At 41.8% G+C, this 21,746-nt stretch overlaps 2 protein-coding genes and 1 long non-coding RNA gene across 4 annotated transcripts in view; 1 reads left to right on the top strand and 2 right to left on the bottom strand.

Moving 5' to 3' along the window:
• Positions 1 to 7,103, bottom strand: part of LOC119167577 (uncharacterized) — a 78,674-nt gene extending 71,571 nt beyond the window's left edge. Inside the window, exons 1-3 of the long non-coding RNA XR_012895062.1 lie at positions 6,765 to 7,103; positions 6,166 to 6,244; positions 1,169 to 1,364 (exon numbers count right to left, since the gene is read on the bottom strand). This is a non-coding gene — a long non-coding RNA (uncharacterized LOC119167577). The remainder of the gene's footprint in view (positions 1 to 1,168; positions 1,365 to 6,165; positions 6,245 to 6,764) is intronic.
• A 4,940-nt stretch (positions 7,104 to 12,043) lies between these two features.
• LOC119170822 (uncharacterized) lies at positions 12,044 to 15,676 on the bottom strand. 2 transcript variants are annotated; one of them, XM_037422082.2, is made up of 3 exons: positions 14,380 to 15,676; positions 13,730 to 13,847; positions 12,044 to 13,377 (listed from the first exon to the last, which is right to left on the bottom strand). In XM_037422082.2, exons 1-3 carry the CDS (start codon positions 15,436 to 15,438, stop codon positions 12,110 to 12,112), a joined length of 2,445 nt encoding a protein of 814 aa, XP_037277979.2. In that variant the 5' UTR covers positions 15,439 to 15,676; the 3' UTR covers positions 12,044 to 12,109. The 2 variants fall into 2 exon arrangements, with proteins under 2 accessions (XP_037277979.2, XP_075750097.1); XM_075893982.1 differs by lacking the exon at positions 12,044 to 13,377 and having other exon boundaries at positions 13,459 to 13,847.
• A 132-nt stretch (positions 15,677 to 15,808) lies between these two features.
• LOC119170823 (BEN domain-containing protein 5) lies at positions 15,809 to 19,915 on the top strand. Its single transcript, XM_037422084.2, has 11 exons — positions 15,809 to 16,140; positions 16,198 to 16,337; positions 16,432 to 16,533; positions 16,811 to 17,066; positions 17,183 to 17,230; positions 17,922 to 17,960; positions 18,046 to 18,090; positions 18,193 to 18,270; positions 18,355 to 18,392; positions 19,070 to 19,289; positions 19,758 to 19,915. The coding sequence occupies exons 1-11, from the start codon at positions 15,948 to 15,950 to the stop codon at positions 19,898 to 19,900; spliced, it is 1,302 nt and encodes a 433-aa protein (XP_037277981.1). The 5' UTR covers positions 15,809 to 15,947; the 3' UTR covers positions 19,901 to 19,915.
• The last annotated feature ends 1,831 nt before the right edge of the window (positions 19,916 to 21,746 follow it).

The following is a 21,746-nucleotide window of genomic DNA, read 5'->3' on the forward strand; positions in this document are numbered from 1 at the left end:
GTTATCATACTAACATAACAAAAAATGCCATTTCGAGAAGATGGAGTTCTTCTTATGCAATAAAAATTGCACATTTTTTTTTCTGTGCTGACTTATTTTTTTTACTGTGCCACCTTATCTATTTCACTGTGTCTGACTTCGGTAAATGCTTAAACAACACTAGTTGGACAGCCTTTTCTTTTTGCTAAAGAATGCTAAACTTCATGCTTTTCGTCAATTTAGAAAGAAAATAAGCTACAAATATACCATTTATAAAAGGGCCATTTGCTTTCACGTCGCTTTTTCCAGTTGATTAAAAAAAGATACGCAGGATGAGGACAATACTGTAATATCTCAAGCAAGCGCCCCCACATAAGCAAGTTCCATCCTCTCTCTTTCAAGATATTTAAAACATGTACGAACAACTGAGCAAGCACTCCCCCCCCCCCCCCCCGCCTTTTTGCCATTTCTGTAGTTTCCTTCACTTAATTAATTTAGAAGCGCAACAAGGTTGCAGAATCATAGTGAATTCATGCATATTTATTAAAGTGTATCAGTTTCGTTGGAGGCACATGCGACTTTTTCACCATAATCTTGATTTTTTGATGCAAGACCGAGCAAGAACCCCCCCCCCCCCCTCCAATTCTCGTCACCTTCACCATAGTGGGAGCACTCGCTCAGGATTGCACGGTACACGAAAATTGTAGAAAAAGAATCTGCTTTCATATCTAGTAAACAATGAAAAAGTACTTTCTTCTAACGTTTGCTTACCCTGCTTCCTTCATACACAAAATTAATAACATAACCCTTACAAATATTATTTAGTTCTGCTCTTCTGTCAAATTTATGAACAGAATTCAGAACTTATGTGAACACCTGTATACTATACAATGTGCATATTTCTTGCTCTTACTTGCTTTGTACATAAGTTCGATTTATTTTCCTCACATTTTTGTGTATTCAAGTTCAACCCATTCCTGCATTGGCCCGAGAAGGGGCCTGCAATATTGTAAAATAAAATAAAAATAAGCTACTTTGAAATTCACATAAACTTGGTTCCCTACACTGACAGACACACGTAGTTTCAACCCTGTTCAAGAAGCATGAAGTTGGCAGACTTGTCAATTATTCTGCCCATTGAAAACATCAGTGCTATTGAAAGCTAAATTTCTTAACAGTACAAACTTGCCTGACAGCTTCTTCTTGAAGCATGTGAAGCCCTGTCAAGGTGAGGCATCATTGGGAAGGACTGTGGTAGCGGCTCAGAAGTTGTAATAATGGTTGTGATGCAGCAATGGCTGAAGTGAAATATAGGTCGTGGTGGTGGTAGCAGCAGCTGCAGTGTTTCTGCCGAAGGTGCCTGACCTGGAGGATATCACTGAAACCTAAGGGGTGACAGATAATAGGCATTAAGAAATCATGAAAAAGAATGTCCACTACATTACAGAAATTTGCAACTTAGAGTAATGAACAGCTGAGCTTGTTGGTAGAGATTTATGTTGGACTTCTGTGAACATAATAAGCGAGAAGCGTAGCATGTAAAGGGTGTGTCGTGGGTAGTACCTACATTCACAACATAGCTCAGGGGCTAAAGAGAGTGATAAACAGATACAACATAAATGCATTATGGCCACCAATAGACTAGGTACTAGGCGAGATATAATGTCATGCTGAAAAACATCGAGAGGGGACAAGAAGCTGGACTCACATTTGTTTCGTAAACACACCAAAAATTTTGTTGATTACCATACAGGCGTAAAGTAACATGTTCCTTTTAGCTTCGGCCATACCTACATAGGGAAGATGGGCCAGTGTTAACTATAGATGAATGAAAAAGAAGAGAGCGCGAACTACAGGCTCACCGAAAATTCTATCTTTAAATTGTCGAAGGTGTGTTGAAAGCACAGGCCGACCAAAAAAAAAATGTGAAGCTCACTCAATCGCAAAATGTATTTGCACATATGGCTCATTCAGATTATCATTTATGGCCCAATCCGAGTTTGAGTGACTCGGCTTGTGAGGGAGTTTGCCGACCTATGGCTGAGAGGGGTTCTGAAGTCTGCCATTCCTTTCCTCCAAAGCCTCTATTTGTTGCTCAATCCACTCGTTCCATTGTAAAAATTTTCTCTTTCTGGAGGAGGCTCAATCAAACAACTTTCTAATTGCCAGAGCCATCCTACAAGGCTCTTTTTCTTTCTTGAATCGCTGCCTTCTGCGACTTTTTTTTTTTTTTTTGGAGGGGTGGGGGGGGGGGTCTTGGGAGTGTATATAAAACCCAAAATATTACCACTCAGTAGAGACGCTCTAAATTCCATAAAATCCAGAGTAAGCACTCCTAACAGAGCAAGCACCTCCCTACTTTCTTGCTAAATAGAGGTGCTAAATAAGTAGCCTCTTCTCCTCTACCACCATCTTCACTGTTTTCATTTGCCGAGTGAATGCGAAATAAAGCCGTGGATGCATGGGCATTCAAGAAAGTGCTCAAGTAGACGCACAGATGTGCATTTTTTATTCTCAGTGATTCTTCCACTTCCACGTTAAATATTGACCGATGACTGAGCAAGAGCCTACTCTTCAAACCTTGTCGAATTATCATTCACTCTCCAGGAGCACTTGCTGAGAATTTTTCGATGAACACAACATACTACAAAGTCTGTACTTTCCAGTTACACGTACCTCAAGACTAGAGTTGCAGTAAGCCATGAATATTCACTTGAATATCATACTGTCTGCTGTGTTGCTGACCGCAACAGCTGCATGTGCTCCTTAATTTATAACTATGCAATAATTGCACATCATATTTGCAGACTGATGTTTATGCAGTGATTTAGCCACATGAATTTATGCAAATCATTACAAAATTAACTGCTTCATGAACGTAACAAACATGGAGTCAGCATGAGTATAACTTGAGAAGCTTGCTTTGGCATGTTGACACTCCGGAGATACATTTCAGCTCATAAAATACAATGCCTATATTTTTCAAACTCCAACTGGCCTCCGAATAAAAAGCAATTAAAATTTCATGATGCAACGCATATGTGTTGTACGATTTCTTTAGTGTGCCTGTCTATCTATGAGGTCACAGCTTTCAGTTCTTGACGCAAAACCCATGTAAGCATGCCTCGGATAAGTGTGAAATGTGTGCTAGAATTCAATTTCAGGGTGCTGAGCAGTGCAGTGCAGCTGAAATTCATCGAATATTGAGCAATGTGTACAGCACCACTTTCAATACATGACAGCAAGGCACTGCAATAGTGTAGGAAATTAGAAGCTTGATGTACAATATTTACAATGCAAACTGACTGGGAATGAAGCAAGTGTAAAAGTATGATTTTGTTGACTGAACGGATCAGATAATTCGGTAAAATCATGGGGTCAGAATTTTTGGGCTGAGTAATTCATTTCCCAAAATATTGCAGTCAGCTCAATACAGCACAGATGGTATACCATGGTTGGACACAGAGTGAGACTCTAGTGCTGCAAACTGCGTGCAGTCAGTTCCTAAAATGCTGACTGGTCATGAAAACAAAACGATAAACGGGTGCCATTTTGACATTTCTCTGGCACTACCATGATGTACTCCAGAACTGAAGGTGCAATACAAACAGAAGCATTCCGATGAGCGCAAAGAAATTCAAGTGAACCTTCTCCAAGAAAAAGTGCATGGCTGCTGTGTTTGGGGAGATAAATGGTGGTGTTTCCTTGATAAAATAGGTGAGGCTTAAACCCACAAAGACTCATGAGATTTGCCATCTGCATCGGCTCCTAGTTAAAGATATTCGTGACACGCTGTTTCGCTGGCCACGCTTTTGGAGATGTAGACAGGGCTTTTCTTTCGATTGTGCTGAAATCTAGTCATTTGCACAATCATAGTCGGCTGTGCAGCTGTCGAAAATAGTGCCAAACGGGAAAAAATGTTCAAATTCCCTTGGAACAAAGATAGAAAATTGAAGGAAATTTTGTGGAGAGACATGGTGAGTTGTATATGTCTACCGTAAGGTGAGTAATATTTATCGACAATCCTGCATGGATGGTTTCGTTTGACACATTCGGTATTTATGTACAGGCGCTCCAAGCAAAGATCCATGGCAGGTTGACTACGTGCCATCAACATATTGGCACGTCGAAAGAGAATCTAAGGCGCCAAGACTGAAGTACAAAAGTCGTTTGGATGTGTAGTTTTCATCAGCACAACCACAATCACTATCTACACAGCTACGACAAGCATACGGCATTTGTTTTGAAATGCACGGCCGCTATGCAACGTACAGCCAGCTCTGAGCCTGATACAGAAAACAGCAAGAAAGAGCAGCCAACAGCCGCACGATATCATGCCAGGGGTGACACCGTGGAATCCACGGCACCAATTGCAGTGATGTATACACAATTAGTAGTGGTTAAGAAGGTGACGACTTCGTACCAGTTGGAAAAAATGATGTGTCAGTAATGCTATGTAGACAAGAAAGGGCGCTCCACTATTCTATATATAGAACAGGTATACAATGTGTTGCTAGTGATTTCAACTGTTCCTCCAAGCATTCATTACGTAGTAAATTTATTCATACCTGATCTGGTGCACATGCGAGCAGGACAGGTAACAAGGCTTAACAAACACGGTGCCTGACTGTGAGGTGAGCGTCGCCTATAAAAAACGATGAAATGCCGAAACGCCTAAGAAGCTCGACTTTACTAAATAAAAGTCGATGTCATTCATGAACATTTGAACATTTTACCAGGCCGTCACCGCTGAACACGTAGTTTTAGTAACATATGATACTCATTGCACATGGTGAACGTTGATACAAGATACTATATATCCAACAATCTGAGACAGCGACAGAGTGTTTCAATTGCAAATGCAAAAACAGCTGAGCGCCCTCACTGAGGCAAACACGCAAAAATAAGCACATTAGTCGGTGATGTGCATTATTATGCAAGTGTAAAATTAGTTGAAAGACGTGACAACCAAGGCCACGCCACTTAAGAGAAAACACATAATTGTGATAGCACATACAGTCGGTTGTTTGCCACTTCAAATGAAAATATTATTTGGCAATCACAGCACATGCTTCTCTTTTGTGGTCAGTCGTAGGTGCGGCCATGCTATTGTGTGCTAGAAATTTGCAGCATATGCGTCGGGTTACCATGAAGAAAGCGAGTGACACGGATAAACGCCAATACTCAAGGAGTGATGCAGCACGCAGAGAGCCATTGAAATGGTAGCTGGTGCAGATGGCATGAATCCCATGAGCCTTTGCAAGTTTATGCCTCACTTATTCATGGGACATGGCATGACCCTCACTGCAGTATTGTAGGTCTAACTCTCAAATGTCTACAGAGCGCAATTAAGAATAAGCAAAGAGAGACATAAGACACTGTCTTTTTTTTTTTTTTCATGACAACAAGGGGCCATAGAGGAAGCAGCGGGAAGTTCAGTCGCCCAACACCATACAGCCTCAACTTAGCTATCTCTGATTGCCATATTTTTGCTAACATAAAATGCTGGCTAGGAGGCCTGTGCTTTCAACCAGTCCTGTTCTTCGCTCTGCTGCTTGATGCAGACTCGCTTACTGAACTTCTAGGCGGAGAGTAAAGGAAGTTACAAGGCAGACAGTTCTGATGAAGCCCTTGATCAACATTTGTTGTGCTGAATACTAAATCACTGAGACTCTTACATTACTAAGTCAAAAGTGTGGTTGCTAACTATTAGTGCTGTTCTTTTTCTTCGTAAGAATCATCCCGGCAAAACTGACGTATTTACGTGTGGTGCCAGTATTGTTACTAATTATTTCTGTACCATTCTCCTTTCTTGTAATTCCACTGCAGCTTGGGCTATGCTAGGCTGCAGTATTGTGAATAAATAAATTAATGAGTTGATGCTACACGCTGTCAAACGTCTGAATCAAAATGGCAAATATGTACAGATGTAGCTGGTATATGTACCTAAACGTTTCAAATTAAGCAGTCTTCATTTTCGCCCTGGTTACTATTTCACGACCGAACAGAACTTGAAAAAAAAAATTGCAACATAGAATAAGTGACCCTTGCCTAGCCAAGTAGCACAAATGTACATGAATGAGCGACTATTGTATAGACGTGCGGCTTGTGAAAGCAACCAGGACATTGGAAGTTAGCATTTTGTATATGTTGTTAAAATAAGTTTTACTATTAAACCACATTTACCTTCCAAGTTCTGACGTTCTTTTCACAGTCACTCTGGTAGAAAAGATTGTGTTGCACGGCGAGTCGTTTTTTTCTCCATCTGCACGAGGTCAGTAAAAATAGTTTAATCAGAGAACACATAAAGTTGGAGAGCAGGCTACTATAAATAACCACACAAATGAAAACGTAGAATGTGTGACTATTACATGCGAACAATGAATAAATGCAATGTAGTGCAGGTTTGCCATCAGGAATAGCGACGTCGACTTGTTCATATATTAATAACTCTACCAGTGTCACACCGGACATTTCCAGCCCCATCAGGGCCGACCCGAATGCGGTTTTTGATCGCGATCAACAGTGCCAGCTACAACTTAGGTCACTGTGCAGCCGCACATAATACATTTTGATCCAGATCGGTCATGATTGCGATCGAAAGATCCCACGGGACACGAGCGCGCGGTATCAGGTGCAGCATGCCAACATACACAACACACGGATAAAATGTGCCACATAAAAAATAAAACACACACGCACTCAAACATGTTTTCGTTGTGCCCTCCTTTGTTCGCCTAAACGCACGCCAGCGAAAACGTCATGGAAAATAAAATGACACTCACCTCAAAGAAGGTGGACATCCCTGTAATAGCAGCTCTTCTTGATGTCCTTACCCGGCTCACTTTGCCGATAATGGCCTTTTTTGCCATATCGGCAACGCTCAGCGATATGAAGCACTTCTCGAGGTTGTCCACAACGGCGCGGTAACCGTCTCCGCAAGTTTCACACCTGCCGCACAGTTCGAAGAGGCATAGAGGCTGCACACAGGAAACGTTTAAATACGGTAGCACAAAACAAGCAACAAACCCCTTCGCACAACCTGCAAGCGCCATATTGACGACGAATGACTCCGAAATGGGCTTGTCTTGGCCGCTTGTCGTTAACTGACTCTCCCGCAATTACAATGAAAAAAAAAAAAAAAAAAACTCGAAGCTGGCGAGAAAGAGCAAACTCATTGACACAATTTCAAATTCATAAACTCACGTTTTTTTGCACGCATAAAAAAGCATGTAGTAAGTTTGATTGGTCTCAATAGATTTTTTTTTTCACGCTACCAAAAATTTGTATTTTGGCTTCCGTAGTGCGGCTGTCAGGTGGTGTTGACTTATAGCTCGTAAACATCCGGTCGCGCAAAAATGCAAATGGCAGTTAAGCATTCTGCGATGATCCCGTTGATTCTCATCGACGCAGTAACAAACTGGACCTACCTTCAGCGGAGAGCATGTGGAAAAAAAAAAAGCTTTTTTGAACTTCACTAACCTTCCCAGCTGATTATTGTTCAGCAGCATGCCGTGACGGCATACGTTAACTGGCGTACATAAGCATACATAATCGCCAAAAGAACGCGACCAGTACACCCAACTTCGAGGAGACCAACAGAAAAAAAAAACACATAAAAAATAAAATTCGTCCGTGTTAATCTAGATTAACGACGAAAGCATAAAGCGCAGATCTGCGAGATGTTGACTATCTTTTGTTCAATACACTGAGTAATAGTAGAGATATTCTCGTCTGGGCCCTGTAATTAGTGTGTGGTGTTGTTTACAATTTTTTTCACGAACCGTAAGTGTTACATAGATGAGTATTCAGCTGACCTTACTGTATCTGTAAGCATTAATATATCCTTTATCTTGTATATGCATATGCCAGAATTCAGCGTAAGTAATAGTGTAAAAACAGCTGAGCTGTGGAGAATTATCTTTGGCTAAGTTGTAAATTATGCGTAAAGCTCTGTTTTGAATAAGGTGGAGCTTCTTTAAAGTGCTGCTAGTAGGAAGAACAATTAAAACGTGAGACAGCTTAACGCACGAGACTGGCCTGCACATCCCTCAGCAACTTTTATGTTAACCAAACTCCTAGAATTTTACATGGCTAGCACATTTTTTATGTTTCTAGAGCTGCAAGTCACTGATTCCTGTCATAGCGCATGCTTCACCCCGTGGCCAAAAAGTGATCCCTCTCGTATTAGCCACGACTATTTCTAGTGCACTTTTTCCAGTCACGCTCCATTTTTACTAACCAAAAATTCTACGAAGATTACGATATTACTTAACGCATATCCAACGCGCAGCCTCTTGTTGAAGCAATGCTAACTGCAGCCACATGCACTCCGCAGTTGTAGAAACATAACATTAATTCGCTACATGTTGCCACTAAAACTGCCAGCGCTCAAGCTTCACGCACACCACTATGTGCATTCAAGCAGCCGCGAACTAAGCGGAACGCCTACAGCCACTTTAGGACAATCGAAGCCTGCCACACTGCATGCGCACAAACTTCATTCATGAGGAACGAAAGCGAGGAGTGGGGAGACAGCCTGTGTGACTGAGGAAGCACACGAGGCTGCAGTCGCTCTTGATATCTACAGACTCCGCGCTTACTCTCTCGTCTTCGATCTATCGGTTACGCCTCCAACGCAGGCAGCGAAGCCGCATGACCGAGGAGCACACGCCTTGAGATCAGCTCTCTCACACAACTGTATTATCGGTGCCATAAGTGCATGGTCATAGGCAGGATTCTCTCTTGAGGGGTGAAAATGGCTGGTGTAGGGCGAAAGCACTGCCATAGCTTGGGTGGGTGCAAGTGCTAGTGAGGCTTGAGGGGGACAACTACTCCAATTTTTTCCCCTTACTGACACCCATGCATAAGTGTGCAAAACAAAATGAGTAATATATACTAACAGTCTTGTTAATAATAAGTTAAACAAGAAACAAACCAGTATGCTTCTCTATGTGACTCCTAGCTGGCGTAGGATCCAGTGTTTCTCATGAGTGCTAATTAATATTAACATGCTGTTGTCAAAGTGACGCATAAGAATTCACAAGTTATAAGACTCAATTGCCATCATATTACGGAAATTCAAGCTTGACACAAAGTATTTCTTGGTTTTGTTTTATGAGAGTAATACTTCCTTAAAGTAAATAAAGAGGGCTAACACTAGACACTTCTCTTCAATTATTTGAAGAATGAATTCTCTCTGCAGTTACACTATACCAACGTTTTCTTTAAACCATGCTTGCATGGCACTGCAAGATTACGTCCCTCAATAAAATTAGAGAGATGTCTTCAAATGACGTTTTCTAGGTCTTTAAAAAAACTCAAAACAGGCAAGCAGAAAATGCGCAAGTTTGTGTCACACAATTACTCAGATAACATATTTCAAACAATGCAAATTCGTGCACCACATCATTCGAACTGAAGAGCTAATGGTCAAAATACTCATGTCTTGCAAACAAAAGTGGCTCAAGTCGTTGTTTTGAGCTTCCATGCATTGCTTTGAATGGTTTATGAGTGTGTTTGGTGGCACAAGCTTTCTTCTTCCTGATACTTGGCTGGGCTATCACAGAGAAGGCGCACAATAGCATATGATTCTCCACGCTATGTTTTGTGCACTTCCATCTGAACCATTGAAAATGGCTTGTTGCACGCTTACGTGTACAGCATCATCCCCAATGGACAGCTATTTGTAACGATCACAGCACATGAGCATCTTGTGCACAAAGCAAAGCATGGAGCATTATTTGCTATTGTGCACCTTCTCTGTGATAGCACGGCCATGCGTCAGGAACAAGAAAGTTTGTGCCACTAAACACTCTTGTCAACTATTTTAAGCAATGAGTGGAAGCTCAAAACAACAACTTGAGCCACTCTTCTTTGCAAGACATAAGTACCGTGACCATTAGCTGTTCAGTTGGGATGATGCGGTACATGAATCCGTACAACAAGCTGTTTTCAAGGGTTCAGATAGAAGCACACAAAACAAAGTGTCGAAAATTATTTCCTCTTGTCCACCTTCTCAGTGATAGACACAGCCAAGTATCACAGACAAGAATTCTTGTGCCACAATAACATTCTCATGAACCATTTAAAGCGATACGTGGAAACTCAAAATGAAAAATTGAGCCTCCCCAGGTGAAAATTTCCTGCTGGTTTTCTGTTGGGAGTTGTTGGTTTTTGATGGAACCAGCAGTTAATCTGCTGGTTTCTTGCTGGTTGTACTGGTTCCAGCAGGGTGCCTACTGGTTTTCTGCTGGTTCCAGCAAAGTGCCTACTGGTTCTTACTGGTTTGCTGATGGTCCCAGCAAGCTACCTGCTGGTTGTACTGGTTCCAGCAGTGTGCCTACTGGTTTTCTGCTGGTTCCAGTGGGGTGCCTACTGGTTCTTTACTGGGACCAGTACCCTGTCTGCTGGCTCTACTGGTACCAGCAGGATGCTTGCTGGTTTTCTGTACTGGTTCAAGCAGGCTACTGGTTTCACCCTGGGATGCTGCTGGGACCATTAGGCAATACCGGACGGTTCTCAGCTGCTTGAACTGATTATAGTGGTGGTCCACTTCGTGGTTTCCTGAGAACTCTAACTAGCCGAAACATTCAATCATGAGGCTTGTATCTTCTGATTATAACTAAGACTTTACTGTACTTGAAAGTGGTGTGCCAATACATTGAGCAATTAAGATGTAGTATAGAGAAATATGACGTAGAGACTGTTTATACAGGTTTCAAAAAACAAAAGTCAAGGGAATTCAAGGCAGTGTCTTGGGTTTTCGAAGGACTAAAGAAGATATCCAAAGAATATTTTTGTGGGTGCTCTGCATTTCAACATTCTGACTAGTTCTAATAAGTTTATATTATAATGAACATAGTGCTTGTGATAGTGAAGCCTTTATTCCACAAGAAGTAGTTCACTACACACAAAAAATGTTCAGATTAGCTGCGGAGACTTTTTAAGCATAAACTAGGCTTTGCTTCGTTGGAGTATACTAACTTAACATGCTGCTCACATGATGGGGAAACCAATTTTGTGGCATAAATGCACGAGACATAGTGAAGCAGAGAGATAAGTCGAGAAAGAGACAATGTACGACAAGGTTGACGTACAGGTGGGGAAATGAACAATAAAAAATGTCGTGAAGAAAACAGTGCAACACCAGAAGGGAGCCAGCACCTAAGCCACAGTAGGTGTCTATCGCTTCATTAACAGTGTTTCATATTTTTAATGCCCTGAAGAACAAAGCATATTGGTGCTGAAATGAAGTTTGGTGAATCTACACTGCTGCCTAAGCACAAAGAAGCAGCTCATAGACAAATTCCTAGACTTTTAGGCTTCGAATATGTTCTTTTTTATTTCAATGGTTTTATTGTTATTTAATTTGGAAACATACATGTACAAAGGATACAGAGAAAAAAGGGAGGAATTTTGAAGAGTTGCATGCACCCTGAACACACAAGGTGTGTTCAAATATAAAGGGGTGCTCAAACGTTCCCAGGCTGCTACGCTTGTAATCTTATGACAGCACTGCCTGGGAACATTTGACCAACCCAGTGCACATTAAACCTTGTACTGTACAACAGCGCACACTTTCTCTTCTTTTTTTTATAATACAAAATGTTTACACCCAGAGACAGGGCTAAAGCTGGGCTTAAACAATGAGAATTGTCAATACTCACAATCATGAAGTTTATTAGTAATTCAAGAGGCACTCGACCGTATACAGCATGAATTTGCACAAATTGGCAATAGCTAAATCAATTGAAAATGGCATTTCTCACTTCCTCTAAAAACAACTGTTTCACTGCACAATCCACAAACATCTACACCTGCAGTTCACTGACATGTGGAGGTTCTTTTTAACAGCCCATTCATTTAACAGCTTGACATGCAATGACAATGCGGTGTACACATCTGAGGTTTCTACTCATATCATTGTAATTTAGAAGGTGGCTTGAGCAGTGAATTATTAATAAAGCCACAACACACAAGGAACAAAAAAAACTAATTTTACAGATGTGAAGTGTTTCTGACAAAAAGTACAAAAAGTAGGTATAAGAAGGTATTGGTGCGATTTTTATATGATGAGACCTTTTTATAGAATGATGAAACTAATTCAATGTTGCTCTTAAGCGTCCCTTTAACAACCACCAGAGAGCATTTTCAAAGAAATTCTCTGAAAAAAACACTTTCTATTGACCTCTACATAGTTGCAAGGGACAACACTGGCAGACAGCTCCACTAGCTGTTGGGAATTCGCATCCTCTGATTTCATTATGTGCTCAGTGCCAAATGCACGACGTGACAAGAATTTGTTTGACAGTGCAAAAATCCTTACATTTCCTGACGAATCCCTAATAGAAACAATGTGCTTCAACTTCAAGCACGTTCCCAAATATATTTGCAATACAGTGCTGTCACTTTTGTTCGGCCTTGAGTACTGCTCACTGTGAAACCGAACACCCGGTGATACAATCACTCGGTCATGTTCCATGACACGGCCCCTAACGATGTTGCCAACATGGTCCTGCACAAGGTGAAGCAGCTGGTCAGACACAGCTCGGGGTTTGCTGAGCAGTAAACCACCTTTACTATTTGATGGGCCAGCTTTTGTCAAAAACTTCAGAGTGCAAGGGCTAGCTGAAGCCTTTAGATACCTGAAGTTGCTGGCCATCATTAAGCGCTCTACAATCTGCAGTGGGGCACCTTTTGCTGATGTGACCAGCTGCTTAATTTGGCCAATGTTAGACTCAAAAGCAAAACATGAATGTGCCCAAAGAGGTCCTTGGTTCAGAACACTCTGAGCCATGTGCAACAATTGATGTACATTGAAAGTCATGTTTTTTTCTCCATAGAGAAACTGCATGTCGACAACAAACTTTACCAAGCAGTCTGTGCTTACAGAAATGTCACTGAGGGACACTGTGTCCTGCAGAAGAAGGGCAATACCTTTCACAAGCAATGCAAAATGTTTAAGATACTGCCGTGGAAGTAGGCCTTCCAGACAAGGCAATGAAAAATACAGTAGCCATTGCTGCCACTCCGAGGCTTTCCAATACTTTCTCAGAGAAACTGAGCGGGGAAGTCGTGGCATACAGCTATGCGGCTTTATAGAGCACAAACGTTGATCTAATACTGCCACAGTTTGTGGTGCCCCAATGTAATATTCCTCGCCTACATTAGAGAGCCAGTCCTCCGTCATCTGCCGTGCCACACCTAGAAGCACACAATGCATATAATCTGGAGTAAAGCCCCAGATTATATTAAAGTGCTGAAGATTAATCAAAGGCGTGATGCCTTTTGCTCCCTGTACTGGTCTTCCAGCTTCAGCAGCCTTGGCCATGATTTCCTTTGTGCCTTCTGCTGTCCTGTCAGGTGAAACAGTGTCCACAGGATACTTGACAGTTCCTGTTTGGCAATAGTAAGAAAAAAAAACAGAGAACCTCACAAATTTAGAAGTTTGTAAAATCTCGCACAGCTAAGCTTGATTGTAAATGGCACACTTGTTTTCAGTGATATTTCTGAGAATTTACTTCTAGAACACATTTAGAAAAACATACTATGTGCCAGAATTTGGAAACATAGAATCGCTACGACATAAAGCACATTTTTGCCTCTGAGATGAGAAATGGCAACCCCAGATACATTAAACAAGGTGAATGTTTACATAAAAATTGCTAAAAAAGAGAGAAACTCTGATCAACATATCTAGTCAGAAATCTGACTCCATGTTATGCAGTAATGCGACATCTTTACTAACCATTCACAGCTGCCCCTGGATGCAAGCACCATCCACAGCCATAATACCCATTAAACTGGGTTAGGTGCTGCATGGCTGCCCGTGCTGGTGCATCAGCGCTGCAGCTGAAGCAGTACACCTGCATGAGCAAGGACAAAAAAGGAAGCTGTTAGCCCTAACTACCCTCTGCAATGAAGTACAACAAAAAGGAAATGGATAGAGGGCTTGTTTTCTTTGCCAGACACAAGTCAATTATTGCAGTAGACATTGAGGACAAGGAAAAGATCGGGTGATGTTATTAACAGTTTTCAATTGATAACAATCCATTCAGAAGAAGCACTTTTCATGCTTTTGCATAAAGGGACATGATCTCCGTAAGTTGTAACAGTTACAGTAAACACAATGCAGTAAATACCACTTTGACACTTAGATAATTGACAGTATTTAGAGATAAAGTCGCACTAGAAAAGAATACACACAAAGATGAACTAGTGTGCCATCCTCCATGGTGTCATTATGCCCAAGTGGCCTGGATTTCATCATGACTGGAAGAAATTAGCTGGCACAACAATGTAGCCTCGTCTATGCATTGTAGCTCAGTGCAGCATTTACAACTAGAATGTCTTGAAGTCGTGTTGTTCAAGCAGCTTTAATAATTAAAAAAAAATTACCTTGGAATGCACAGTTTCGTTGCCTGCCTTCCATGTGATCCCACTGGTCGACAAACCGTCCATTTGTTCAACAAATGCGTTCAGTAGGAGAGTCATGTCGGGATGTTTCTGGCCATACCACAGAGCAGACACAAGCACATTTTTCTGCCTCATGTACACTGGGAGTTCATTCACCATCACTTGAACGGGCCACACAGAAAACTTCGATGACTTGAACACGGCGCTTCCATCACTGTTAACAGTGAGAGTGATATCATTTTTTGATGTCAATTCGCGCCTAAGTGCCCTGTATAAGGTGCCATCTATTATGTCTGTCATTTCATCTTTGTCGACAGACATACTCTCGTTTATTGAATTCAGTCTTTCGTGGAGTGCAGTGCTCGCATCATTCTCGGCAAGTAACGAAGACAGCAACTTTGCGATGGGCAGGGTTATGAAAAAGTGGCCATCGCGTAGCATCTGCGGCCCACTGTTACGTTGCCCGCATACGGTGCACGTTACCCGCACTGCATTCCGCGCTGCAAGGTCGCCACTTGTTACGGCAAGGAGCGTCATACAGTTTTCACAGTAGAAGTGTAACCGGGCGGCTTTTATTTCTGCCCCGACACTCTTCTTGAAAAGATATTTAGTAACTGGTATATCATGTCGTTCAAGTATGTGCATTATCAACTTTTGGAGTGCTTCGACTCCCTTCCAAGGGATGCCAAATTCGAGGACAAAATTGACAGTCAGTGCCAGCAAATCGTCACTAGAGAAGCTCCCTAAATCTCCCTGTGGCTCGTCTGTCATTTCTGCGCCAACGGAAGGCTGCGGCTCGTCACTTGGGGCCGCTTCATGTGCCGATTCAGAGTCACAGTCGCCTTCAACATCAGTCTGCGGAGGTTGCGTCAGTACGCGAAGTGCTGTCGGAGCAGTCGACCCGCCAGCGACATTTGTGTCCTGCTGCAGTCCACGACGTGATTGTTGCACGCTCGAGGCTGATCTTTCGAGATATGTTTTCGTTGAATACGGGATGGCGGAGGCGCTGCCTGGGTTTAGGTATTCCTTTCTACGAGGCATACTCCCTCAGTGCGGATCCACGCAAATATCGCACTGCAAACTCACCGAAAACCTTCTAAGTAATGAAGCCACACGTTGTGTTCACGCGCACAATCACGACAGTTCGCTCATAGTTCGCTCGGACTCGCACATTCTCCATGATCTCACACAATCAAACGACTTGGATTGGCTTGTACGGCGTTGAATTAGTTGGATTGCAACCCGGATTTCAAAAACACATATCTATTTAATTATATCTTAGTAAGTTTATACATTGTTTATAACATGAACAGTTTTTACACCTGTTTATAAGCTTATTTAAAGCATTTTTTATTTGTTTATAGGTGTATTTATTTATTTATTTTGTTCCGCACGCAGTTATTGGTATTGCCCAGTCTTGCCGCTAGGAGTTGTTATGGTGTTATTTTTAATGGACACGACACGTGCGCGACACGCGACTGCTACATTTTTTTCAGAGATTGGTGTGTGTGTGATGCCATTTAAGGCTTTGTTAAATCATCAGTACTACCATGTACGCTGTTGTTCGTTTCCTGGACGATCACGACAAACGGTTACACGTCATTCACGTGCATGACATCGAGAAGTTTGATCCCAAAGACACCAGCGACTACGACAACCGCTTTGTTTACAGCGCGTACTGGCGAGACCCCGTGGATGACACAAACACTGGTTTGTACAACACGCAAGTCTTGATGCTGGCAGGTATGTGTGGTATGTGAAATGTTACGGTTCCAATTTTATAGTCGTAATTTCTTACAGAAAGCGAAGATGACGCCCGCGCGAAAATGCGGGCCAAGAGGTTGGTGATACCAAAAATACCTATGCAAGAAACGACGTCAGATGATGATCCTGATGAGCTCGTGGAGTCCCAAACAAAAAGAAAAAAGGCTGAAAGAAAGGTTGCTATTTATGCTGCCTACATTTTGAAACGGCTGAAAACTTGCTGGTCTTGCATTGATCATCATCTGTAATTGTGCTTTCGACTTCTTTCAGAAACAAAAGAACGACAGAGCAAATGCTAAAAAAAACATGTATGACGAAATTCTTAAAAAGAATCTGGAAAAAGCGCACTCTGGGCGTAAACCTAGAGCACAGGTAAGTGTGCCATGGTCTTCATTAGTGCACTGTACTATAAAAGAAGCATTTTTTTTTACTGAAAGCAAAACCCTCATGAGACCCTTGAAGGCTACAGCTAGGGCACAATAAATAGACAGGGACAACAGAAGAAAGCACAAAGTGAAGCGCCGATACTTGTGTTGCTTCTGTTGTTCCTGTCTATTGTGCACAGTAGCCTTCAAGATGCAATACCAACTAGCCCACCAAGCCATCCTAGTGAATTCATGAAGTCATTTTTTGCATGATGAAATTTCAGCCAAGGAAAGGGACAGACACTCCGTCGGACAGCGGGTCCTCCGATAGTGATGAATTGTGCCCAAAAAGTGAAATTCTTCAAATGAAGAAGAAGAAAGACGTGTGGAAGGCGAGAACGAAGGCGCTGGTGGTTAAAGAGCTTGAGAAGGACAGAGACATGTGGAAATTGCGTGCTGAGGAGCTGCAGCACGACAACCAGTTTCTAAAGCAGCAGGTTGCAAGCCTGCAGAGATCCCTTGAAAGCAAGCTTTTCAAGCGTAAGAATGCTTTTTGCTCTGCATTATTTACTTGACAAAAGCTCCATGTATAATGATTACATGACAACTCATGTGCTACATAAAAACTTGTGCACCCTTTTTTTGTGTACATGCAGTTGCAGTAGAACAAGACCGGGTGCCTTGCAGTCGGGGCATGTTGTCAGGTTTGTTTCCCCATAAGAACTGCATACACCTATGCTCTTGAGTAAATGCATCAGTTCCATATTTCACTGGGACAGTAATATAGCATACTTTGACCTGTTTAATGAAGTCAGCTTTTTTATTATTTATTTATTCATATTTTGTCTAAGCAACTCGCTCAGTAGTATGTGCAAAGTAAAGGTTATAGAGATTTGGCTTTACTTGATGAACTTGCCGAACGAGTTCAAAGAGTGCTGCACTTTTTATTTGTTTTGAAAAAGTGCCCGCCAAACACAGCATGAATTAACTTTGGAGTGTAAGTTCAGCTGTTCTGCAGTAAGATGGCAGCTTCAGTCAGTATGTAATATAGAAGATGCTAGTGCCATGATAATGAAATGATGTTGGTTCTTTGAAAGTGGAGGTGGATAGATGAAAGTAAAGTTTGAACTGTAAAACAGAGTAGCCAATCGAGAAAACCTCGAACGAACAAAATTTTTCCTTGGTATGGTTTATCGCTATGTTACATTGTGATTTTTGGTTTGAAAGTCCGAAGTGAATTGACTTGGAGATGTGCACCTCATCGTAGCTTTTAGAAGCAGCCAATGCTCTAAGGCACGCTCTGACTAGCATGAAGCTTTAAACAAAAGCATCCAGATTTAACAGGCTTGAGGGGTTGAAATCTAAACTTTTACACCTGAATCATTTTTATTACAGCACATTCTGAGACAGATGAAGGAGAAAGCTTCGTCGGAAGTGAGTACTTTGCTTCTTTTATAATACTTCCCTGCATTTCAAAACTGGAGTGACAGTTACTGTCACTATATCTTTGTAACTTTAGATCTGTTGATTATGGACAACATGGCCTGCAGTGAACGTGTTCTCCGTAAGTAACAGCTCTGGTTTCATAGACAGTAAACTTTGTTTCAATTAGAGCAAGTTGTGCACCAAGATAAGCCATTTTTGAATAATTCTAAATGTTGCGTAGCACCGTGCTCATCTACTGCTGTAGAACCAGAGGAAAGGACAAGCACTGTTGGTGGAGAAAAGAACACTACACATCCAGGTCAGCTCAGATGTCACCTCAGATATTCTGACAATAATTTTTTTTTTTTTGTGCCATGACAAGGACCTGATATCTTTCTTGCAGGCCCAAATGGAGATTTCATTTATATGGAAGATGGCTCTGTAAGTAATTTGCTCGAAATTTAATGTCACTGTCTGCAGCTGCTTTTCATGCTTAACCGTTTTTTTTTCTATTGGTAGTCACAGCTACTCTATAGATCTAGGTGGTATAGTTAATTACGAAAGCTTTCTTAAAGCTTCTTGCTTGCAGCATGTTTACCATTTTTATTTTTTTAGCATGCTCAAGTCTTCAGTTTTACTCAGTGTACTTTTTGAGAGAAGTATGAATACCGTTGGGACCAGCACACAGTTTTTCTTTTTTATTATCAGCAATAGCAAGGTGTACAGTGCTGATCACACCTGTCTTGAGCACCTGAGCAGTGCTGTGTGGATGAAATATGGCAAAATTCTAAAGCAGATACTCAATTTCACTGATACTTCTTGCATTCATGTGCAGTTGAATATACTAGATGAACCGCACAGGCTCAAAAGCATTGTCTCTAACAGAGTAACCAATAACATTTTACTGCATTTGATTTGCAGCACACCACTTGTGCACCATAGACAAGTGTGATAGACTGTACATACTATTCATGTGCTACATCGTTGTGTTGTGCCAGGTGCATTGGTTAAACAATTTGTTAGTTTTGTTGTATGTTTAGCAGAAGTAACATGCAGCATTTTTTGTTTCATTGCTCCTTACAGTAGGGATTTTCCTCCATTATTTTGCTTTTTCACAGTTCCATTTGACGAAAGGCGTAACAATAAGTGGTGTGTGTGCAAAAAAAATATTTGGGAACAAGAAGGCTACCTTGGTGGTGAAGGATGCTGCCCACGCTATATGGGGAAGCAACGTTCTTGCATCTAGGAGCGTCACAGGGACCGTTGGCTCCAGGAAGAGAGCATTGGGGGAGCAGCCCAAGCAGCCGCTGACACCGGAGAAACTTCTTGTTGTGTCAGGTACAACTAGCATGAATAGTTTTCCACAGCGCATGCAGGAAGTCATCTTTACACAGCCTGGCAGCATGAACGAAAATGAAAGAGTGAAATTCATGCTGTTTGCTTTGCGAGTTGTCAAAACAAAATTTTGGTATATAGGGTGAACAGAAGTTGCACTTTGTACTGGAAATATGGAAAGATATCTCTGAGTTTGGGTTAAATTTGATGGGGTGCATGGTAGGCTCCTATGCTCAACTGACAATCTGTTGCACATGAAACTGTGCACCAAATTTAACTGCCATCAGCTGCCGAACAGGACAACTTGGGTTTTGTGGAGCTTGTGAAACTAAGTCATGCACATTCCTAATCCAGTGATGTCGGAGCTTTAGTGCTCAAACCCAAGCTCTGCCTCTATGGTGTGGCAGTTGTCGTTGCCGCAATCACTACTTTTTGTTGTCTAATGCTCAAAATCGACTCGTCTGTTTGTAGAAACACTCAAGCACTGGGGACAGCAGAAAGACGTCAACACTGCTGACACGGAAAAAAATCTGCCCAGGATCCTGGCTGAGAAGATCCAAGATCTCCTGAAATCGAAAGTGCGCAAGCAGATGTTTGACGATCAAGCACAATAAATTCTTAAACACTAAGGCTGTTTGTTTAACGCCCAATGCATGCTGTTAACTTGGCACAGGAATGTAGAACGTGCAAGTTACAATAAGCACTGACTTACTAATCGAATGGCACAACCATCTGGATAGCCATAAAAGTTATGTGCTTGTAACCCTAAAGTTGCTAAATTGGGCAGAAACATGCATTTGAGTTCGTTTGGGCACCACCTTGTTGATTGGGGGCGTCCTCCATCTCGGTGAGTAACAATTTTGTTGCATGTATGCAACCCTGAGCTGAAACCAGTAGCTGCTGGTTTCGGATACTGGTTTCAGTGACTGGTTCCATCAGCTACTGGTTCCATTACCTACTGGTTCCAATACCTACTGGTCCCATCACCTACTGGTCCCATCACCTACTGGTCCCATCAACTACGGGGAATGTGCTAATAAACCATCAATACTGGAACCAACAGAAAACCAACAGGAAATTTTCACCTGGGTCTTTTGTTTGCAAGACATGAGTACCATTGCGAATAGCTGTCCAATGGGCATGATGCTGTACATGCAAGCATATAAGAAGACGTTTTGAAAGGTTCAGATGGAAGCGCACAAAACAAAGCGTGGAGAATTATTTCCTCTTGTCCACCTTCTGAGTGATAAACACAGCCAAGTATCAAAGACGAGCATTCTTGTGCCACAAAAACACTCTCATGAACCATTTAAAGCAATACGTGGAAACTCAAAATGAAAAATTGAGCCCCTTTTGTTTGCAAGACAGGAGTACCATTGCGAATAGCTGTCCGATGGGCATGATGCTGTACATGCAAGCATATAACAAGACGTTTCGAAAGGTTCAGATGGAAGCGCACAAAACAAAGCGTGGAGAATTATTTCCTCTTGTCCACATTCTGAGTGATAAACACAGCCAAGTATCACAGACGAGCATTCTTGTGCCACAAAAACACTCTCATGAACCATTTCAAGCAATACGTGGAAACTCAAAATGAAAAATTGAGCCCCTTTTGTTTGCAAGACAGGAGTACCATTGCGAATAGCTGTTTGATGGGCATGATGCTGTACATGCAAGCATATAACAAGACGTTTCGAAAGGTTCAGATGGAAGCGCACAAAACAAAGCGTGGAGAATTATTTTCTCTTGTCCACATTCTGAGTGATAAACACAGCCAAGTATCACAGACGAGCATTCTTGTGCCACAAAAACACTCTCATGAACCATTTCAAGCAATACGTGGAAACTCAAAATGAAAAATTGAGCCCCTTTTGTTTGCAAGACAGGAGTACCATTGCGAATAGCTGTCCGATGGGCATGATGCTGTACATGCAAGCATATAACAAGACGTTTCGAAAGGTTCAGATGGAAGCGCACAAAACAAAGCGTGAAGAATTATTTCCTCTTGTCCACCTTCTGAGTGATAAACACAGCCAAGTATCACAGACAAGCATTCTTGTGCCACAAAAACACTCTCATGAACCATTTCAAGCAATACGTGGAAACTCAAAATGAAAAATTGAGCCCCTTTTGTTTGCAAGACATGAGTACCATTGCGAATAGCTGTCCAATGGGCATGGTGCTGTACATGCAAGCATATAACAAGACGTTTCGAAAGGTTCAGATGGAAGTGCACAAAACAAAGCGTGGAGAATTATTTCTTCTTGTCCATCTTCTGAGTGATAAACACAGCCAACTATCACAGACAAGCATTCTTGTGCCACAAAAACACTCTCATGAACCATTTCAAGCAATACCTGGAAACTCAAAATGAAAAATTGAGCCCATTTTGTTTGCAAGACATGAGTACCGTTGCAAATAGCTGTCCAATCGGCATGATGCTGTACATGCAAGCATACA

Source organism: Rhipicephalus microplus, chromosome 4 (assembly GCF_043290135.1).
Source record: "Rhipicephalus microplus isolate Deutch F79 chromosome 4, USDA_Rmic, whole genome shotgun sequence".
NCBI lineage: Eukaryota > Metazoa > Arthropoda > Arachnida > Ixodida > Ixodidae > Rhipicephalus > Rhipicephalus microplus.

Bases quoted from the DNA above. Each gene is read 5' to 3' on its own strand.
- LOC119170822 (XM_037422082.2), bottom strand. From the start codon at position 15,438: ATGCCTCGTAGAAAGGAATACCTAAACCCAGGCAGCGCCTCCGCCATC. The intron at 13,848-14,379 runs GTAATTTTTTTT...TTGCTCATGCAG, and splicing joins ACGAAACTGTGCATTCCAAG to GTGTACTGCTTCAGCTGCAG. The intron at 13,378-13,729 runs GTTAGTAAAGAT...ATTGCCAAACAG, and splicing joins TCCAGGGGCAGCTGTGAATG to GAACTGTCAAGTATCCTGTG.
- LOC119170823 (XM_037422084.2), top strand. From the start codon at position 15,948: ATGTACGCTGTTGTTCGTTTCCTGGACGATCACGACAAACGGTTACAC. The intron at 18,091-18,192 runs GTAAGTAACAGC...AATGTTGCGTAG, and splicing joins CTGCAGTGAACGTGTTCTCC to CACCGTGCTCATCTACTGCT. The intron at 18,271-18,354 runs GTCAGCTCAGAT...TCTTTCTTGCAG, and splicing joins AAAGAACACTACACATCCAG to GCCCAAATGGAGATTTCATT.